Source organism: Bos mutus, chromosome 3 (assembly GCF_027580195.1).
Source record: "Bos mutus isolate GX-2022 chromosome 3, NWIPB_WYAK_1.1, whole genome shotgun sequence".
NCBI lineage: Eukaryota > Metazoa > Chordata > Mammalia > Artiodactyla > Bovidae > Bos > Bos mutus.
This window is the reverse complement of record NC_091619.1, coordinates 1,290,938-1,297,680: the sequence shown is the minus strand read 5'-3', so window position 1 is coordinate 1,297,680 and position 6,743 is coordinate 1,290,938. Positions and strand designations below refer to the sequence as shown.

Below are 6,743 nucleotides of genomic sequence, written 5' to 3'. Positions count from 1 at the left end.
GCTGATTCATAGTCCACACTCCAAGAAACACACTGATGAGGGCCCTGGCCTTAGCAGAGGGTGCAGTGAAGCATACAACAGCATACCTATCCTGTAAGAGTGGTTGGAGTTGGAGTTTAATGCATCCTGGAGAAACAACCATATATACTAATAGAGAGGAGGAAAAAATATTGTTTTAGTCATTCCCTACCCTGCCTGAATCCTAAAGTCCACATCGTCCTAAAATATTCAGGTGGCAGAACTGCTTCCAGCACTCCTGGCTTTTCCAAAACTTCTGCTTTCTCTAACCTCCTTTCCCAAGTCTTACAAAAAATATACTCATATTCTATACCATCTGCTGTTTTAATTAAAATGAATTTGGATTTTTTAAAACAGAGTATCAGGACTTTCCTGGTAGTCCACCAGTTAAGGCTCCATGCTTCCAATGCAGGGGGCACATGTTACATCCCTGGTAAAGGAACTAAGATCCTCCATGCCAGGTGGTATGGCCAAAAAAAAAAAAAAAAAAAAGAAGTTTCTATAAAAGTATGAAATAGGCAAAAAAAAAGAAAATGTAAACAAAAGTCAGAGATAAAACTGACATGATAAAACAAAGATATCAAAGCCCCTAAGAGCAAGGAAAGTCCTCTTGACTCATTTGCTTGAATATTTAACAATCCACCTGCACCATTACCCCTTCCACATCCTGCCTGTCATTCATGCTCACTAAATAATGATGAACAAGATATTTCTCTGGTGAATTTTTATAGGCAAACTATAGATACAGTATCGGCACAAGTAGTTTTCTTCAGAAGTGTTCAGGGTAGAAATAAGGAGAGTATGATATATTTTAGTAAGAGGAAAATTCAGAATATTAACTAAAAAGGAAAAAAAGGAGATTATTTTGAAAAAAAAAAAAAAGACTGTTAACATGGCAATCAACTCAGATTATTTTACTATACAAACACATACATAAGAGATCTTGCTTAGGATTCACTTAGAGCAAGCCTTGCAAAGAACTTTCTTTCAAAGAACGCATAAGAAGAAAAAGAAAAACATAAAGAACTGCAATGTTCTGGGTAAAGAGGAAAGTAGATCTCTGCATGACATTAGTCAAGGGATGGTTACTTCTATTGTAGGACCAACGAAGGCTTCCTGGAGGAAGAAGGAGCTCAGCTTCTCCAAGATAGAAAATCATCCAAGCAGATACAGTGAAATTAAGTTAAAATGCTGGTCATCTCTGCAAATATGATTATCTTGGCATAAATACAGTTAGCTCACTTTGACAAATGATATTTCAGTAGGAGTAAAAAAAAAATGTTATAAAATAAGAAGCCAAAGGGATGTCACAATTTAGTCCAGTACATCATTTCATTTAGTCTGAGATACATTCTTTCTCACACTTCACATCTGAAATCTATGTGGATTCTACTAGTGATATTGTCTTATAATGTACAATTTTTTATCATTTTTCCACCAGATATGAATTATGATTTATCTAAAGCTTATCAGAACACTGATTTGATCAAATATGATGGTTGCTGCTGCTGCTGCTGCTAAGTCACTTCAGTCGTATCTGATTCTGTGTGACCCCATAGACGGCAGCCCACCAGGCTCCCCCATCCCTGGGATTCTCCAGGCAAGAACACTGGAGTGGGTTGCCATTTCCATTTGATGAAATATAATGAGAGTGACTCCTGAGCTGTCAACCTGAGTTTCTGGGCTCCTGGGTAATTGCTCTAAATGGGAAAGAAGACACGGCGAGGGCTCACAAGATAGTCTGATATGACCTGTTAAGAACACAAGCAGTCAGACAGAAAAGGACAAATTATAACATTGCTTACATGTGGAATTTAAAAAATGATACAAATAAATTTATCTACAAAGTAGAAATAGAGTTACAGTTTTACACAACAATCTTATGGTTACTAGGGAAAGGGAGTGAAGGATAAATTGGGAGATTGGAATTGACGCATACGCATAAATATATATAAAATAGATAATTAACAGGGGACCTACTGTGTATCACAGGGAATTCTACTCAATACTCTGTAATGATCTATGTGGGAATTTCTATTCCCACATATTCTATTCTAAAAAGAGTGGATATATGTATAACTGATTCATTTTGCTGTACAACAGAAAGTAACACAATATTTAAATCAACTATATTCTGACAAAAAAAATTAAATAAAAAAGAACAGAAGCAAACAAAATTACTCTACATAACAGATATTTGTGTAGCTATGTTCATGGCAGCAGTATTCACATAGCCAAAAAGTAGAATCAACTCAAGCTTCCATTGGCAGATAAATAGATAAAATTTGTTATACAGTCTTAAAAAGGAAAGAAATACTAATATGTGTTGCTACATGAATGAATGATGAGGACACTGTGTTGCGTGGAATAAGGCAGTCACAAAAAGAAAAATAGTGATGATTTAACTTATAAGAATTACTTAAAGCAGTCAGATTTCTATAGACAGAAAGTAAAATGAAGGTTGCCAAGGGATGGAAGAGCAATGAATGAGGAATGGGACTTAATGGGCATAGACATTCAGTTTTTCAAAATGAAAAGAGTTCTAGAGATTGGTTGCATACAATGTGAATGTACTCAATCCTACTAAACTTTATGTTTAAAATTACTAATGTGGTAAGTTTTATGTCATGTATATTTTACCATAACTTTAAAAAAATTAGATTTACATAAAAAAGTGAGTTGGGCAGAAAGGGGAAAAGTTCTGATGGAAATGCTGAGACTAGAATGATGTAGTAGACAAAATGGAATGAGTGAGAGAATGGACAGAAAGGAAAGATTAAAAATGAAAACTCACCAACGCCTCCAAAGCCATAATGCAAGACATATCAAAAGGATCAAGGAGGGCACTATTATTGCCACAGATATCAAGCCAATGTACTTGGGGTGTCCTGGCAATATGGAGAGGACACAAGGATGTCACTTCAAACCCATTCACTAGTTCTTCTGGCCCTCTTGCCCACCCGAGTGTCAGCAGCACCATTACCTGCTTACGGACATCTCTGGTTCCCTTTCTCTTATTCCCAGATGTCATATAGTCACAGCCACCCTTAGTCTCTCCTTCTTGCCCCATCCCACCCAGTCAATAGTCCTTCATTCTTACCTATTCTATACCTTAGATCATTATTTTCATTCCTTCAGCACTGTAGTCCCAGAAATAAACCTCAATTTCTATCTTTCTCTCTTTTCCTCTCCCTTCCTACCTCTCCCTCTGTCTCTCTTTCTTCCCCCTCTCCCTCCGTCTCTCTGTATCTCCCCCATCAAATCCCTCCCCTTCCCCAGGCCCTCTCTCTGTTCTTGAGGACCATCTTCTCACATCCCCAGTTCCTTCTCACCCCAGTACAGTATGATGTCCTGGTCTCCTAGACTGCTGTGCTTCACTCGACAACTCAGCCCAGCCGCCTCCCCAGCCACCACATCCAGGGTTACTCGGAGATACCAAGTCCAGTCAGCATTGGGCATGATGTTTCCTTGCTGAGTGCCAGGCTGCTCCTGCTCACCCCTCATCCACATCACCCGCACAGGTTTTGGGTAGAATCCTGAGACATGGCAGACCAGCAGTAGGCGGCCAGGCCCAGGAGTGGGGCCACTGGACAGCCAGGCTTCAGGCTTCACTGGGGTAGGAAGGGGTAGAAAGAGTATCAAGTTATGTCTCTGATCTAGAGCATACAGAGTCAGAAACCCACAAGTGTGGACAATGACCTCTTCCACTTCTTTGGAAACCCAATAATGTATTGATTAAACCCCTCTCTTCATAGGTACCTCCTACTCTTAAATTTAAAGAAGGTGGTGGGAAGTGAAATAGGAAAGTCTTGGGGAGAAAACAGGATTAACCTTGCCTCTGCAGTTCCGCCTTCCCTGCATCGAGGACACCCAGGAGATATCGGGGGCAGGTTTCTGAGAGGAGTGTGTCTATGATACGCAAGATGCCTTGGTACTGAGTAATGAATACACAAAACCACTGTGCATCACTGCCTCCCTCTGGCTCAGGCACACATGAACGATTCTTGATGCTCATGAAATTCAGTCCTCCAAAACCTGCTCTCAAGAAGCTTTGTATGACCTTCCCAGAATGCAGCTCACAACCTGCTATGCCCTGAATCACAAACGGGTCTATAAAGAAAGAAAACAGAGACATAGTGATTTTAAAACACACAAGAAAGAAAGATATGGGGAAAGGACATGGGACTTTGGATTTGGATGGAAAGAAAGGTCAAAGATATGAAATGATGACCCAAAAACCAATTGCTGTACTCAGAGACTTTTCAGAAAGACGAGCATTCTGGAGAGGTATGCATGTTGTAAATAGTGGAGATGGACTCTTGTAAGGAAGTTGGGTGGGCAAGAGGAGAGGAGAGGAGCAATGTGTGATGGAGTCAGGAATGCAGCACTCCAGGGTAAAAGGGAGAGTTACACAGAGAGAAGAGATCAGGCAACAGTTGCTTGAGCAATGGATTGGAGAAGTCACACTTTAGTTCACTCAGGCACAAGGTAGGAAAAAGAGCTTTTTCCTTAGGATCTGAGAGAAGCAAGCTATGCACAAACAAACCAGGAGTTGGCTACAAAAGAGGAATTTCATCTATCACAGAAGACTGCAAGAAACAGGAAGAATCTGGGATACTTGGCGGACATATGGAGTCACAGTTGGACAATACTCTGGAGGGGTATATGCACACACTTGGGTAAAAAGAGAAGGAGAGGACCATGATCAGAGGGAGTCTGAACCAAGAAAGAGAAAAGTCATAGTGAATATCCCCAGTTCAGAGGACTATACTCACATTCAAACTGGAATTCACTTACAATATCCTGCACTTCCAGAGTGAACCCAATGAAGTAAACTCGGAATAGTTCCTCCATCTCAGCCACCTCCTCATCACTGAAGTTGCCCTTCGACCAGGGCTTCAGGAAGATGGCAGTGCCTGAGTCACTGTCCCAGCCATGAATCTGCAAATCATCCAACCAGCCTGAGCCTTGATTTTGAGTCCAGGTGCTGTTGGCAAAGGTCGAAATCTGGATGAGATGGAAGGAGGTTGGCCCCTGGAATGCTGTGGTGGTGAAAGGATAAGAAAAGTGAGGAGAAAGAATTAGGATGGAAAAGAACCCAGAGTCTGAATAACAACATAGAAGCTTAAACATTCCTGGCTCCAGCCCCAACCTCCAGAATAGGGGAGCGCGCGGGAGACAGGAGAGCCCAGACCCTTACTGCTGGTGCAGCATGTTTTTGCTCAGAGCCCCTGACCTGGTCTGGGAACAGTGAGAGTTACTCTTACCATCCTCATTGTCACCACCTGGGACAATAACTGCTAGCAATAGAAGTGGCAGAAGCAGCATTTCAATGGGAAGTAGAACTTCTGACTCTCAGAATTGGCATTTGATCTCTAATTCAGCAAACTTTTTTCTCACTACCTCTATAATAACTTCCTCTCTCTTCCAACTGACAAATCTCTGACCTACATTCCACATCACAGAAAAACGTTCCTCCCACACATTTGGGCTCCCACCCTGCCTCTCATTTCCACTCTAGTCCTTCACTTATAGATTTTATTTTAATGTCTCTGACTTTCAGCTGTTCTCCTTGAACTCAGCTTTTTTCATATTTATTACCTTGGGAAAGCTACCATGTGATGTTGAAAGGTTATTTCACCTCCCCAATCCTTTATTTCCACATCTGTGAAATAAGAGGGTAATATTAAACAATTGCTCAGCTTCCACTCTGTTTTAATCTAGAAGAGTTACATTGGTTTATCCATCCAATTTAACCACCCTCCCCACAGCCCATCTCCTCTGGCACTTTGTCATTACCTCTTACAAGTGTCTAAATGATCCCTCTTTCTTATCACATCTCTCTTGCCTCATCTAACCTTGCATTCTCCTTTGTGTGTTAGTGTGTGTGTGTGTCTGTGTGTCTGTGTGAATGTGTATATGTTTATGTGTCAACAATAATTTACATGCAGGAAACTCATTTAAAACATTTCTTTTAGCTAGAAATCAAATTCCAGAATTAAATTTGATACATACTGCAGTTTAAGCAAAATTGTCTTATGCCATAGTAATTTTTGAGATCAAAATTATATTTACCATTAAAATCTAGCAGGACACTGTTATATCCTCTTGGGCACAAAAGCTTTTCTGTCTCTTGTTCCTTGATTATAGGAAATAGGTTTCATGTGGCCTCATTTCTGTTTCCTGAGTTTCAACAGGTAGATTCAAACAATTACTAATGAGGGAAAGTAAAAGATGCTTGCTCCTTGAAAGAAAAGGTATGACAAACCTAGACAGCGTATTAAAAAACAAAGACATCACTTTGCCAACAAAGGTCCCTGTAGTCAAAGCTATGATCTTTCCAGTAGTCATGTACAGATATGAGCGTTGGACCATAAAGAAGGCTGAATGCTGAAGAATTTCTGGTTTTGAATTGTGGTGCTGGAGAAGACTCTTGAGAGTCCCTTGGACTGCAAGGAGATCAAACCAGGTGATTGTAGAGGAAATCATCCTTGAATATACATTGAAAGGACTGATGCTGAAACTAAAGATTTGGCCACCTGATATGAAGATCCAACACATTGGGAAAGACCCTGATGCTGAGAAATATTAAAAGCAAAAGGAGTAACAGAGAATGAGATGGTTAGATAGCATCACTGATGCAATGGACATGGATTTGAGCAAAGTCTAGGAGATAGTGGCATGCTGAAGTCCACGGGGTCACAGAGTCAGACAAGACTTAGAAA

The 6,743-nt window shown here is 40.5% G+C and overlaps 1 protein-coding gene across 1 annotated transcript; it reads right to left on the bottom strand.

Annotated features, from left to right (window-relative positions):
- Positions 1–1,639: 1,639 nt before the first annotated feature.
- On the bottom strand, positions 1,640–5,346 carry LOC102287338 (T-cell surface glycoprotein CD1b-3). The gene is made up of 6 exons (XM_005901094.3): positions 5,286–5,346; positions 4,794–5,060; positions 3,850–4,128; positions 3,351–3,629; positions 2,813–2,906; positions 1,640–1,769 (listed from the first exon to the last, which is right to left on the bottom strand). Exons 1-6 carry the CDS (start codon positions 5,344–5,346, stop codon positions 1,748–1,750), a joined length of 1,002 nt encoding a protein of 333 aa, XP_005901156.1. The 3' UTR covers positions 1,640–1,747.
- Positions 5,347–6,743: the final 1,397 nt, after the last annotated feature.

Bases quoted from the DNA above. Each gene is read 5' to 3' on its own strand.
- LOC102287338 (XM_005901094.3), bottom strand. From the start codon at position 5,346: ATGCTGCTTCTGCCACTTCTATTGCTAGCAGTTATTGTCCCAGGTGGT. The intron at 3,630-3,849 runs GTTAATCCTGTT...TTCCTACCCCAG, and splicing joins GGCGGAACTGCAGAGGCAAG to TGAAGCCTGAAGCCTGGCTG. The intron at 2,907-3,350 runs GTGAGAAGGAAC...CCATATTGCCAG, and splicing joins GGACATCATACTGTACTGGG to GACACCCCAAGTACATTGGC.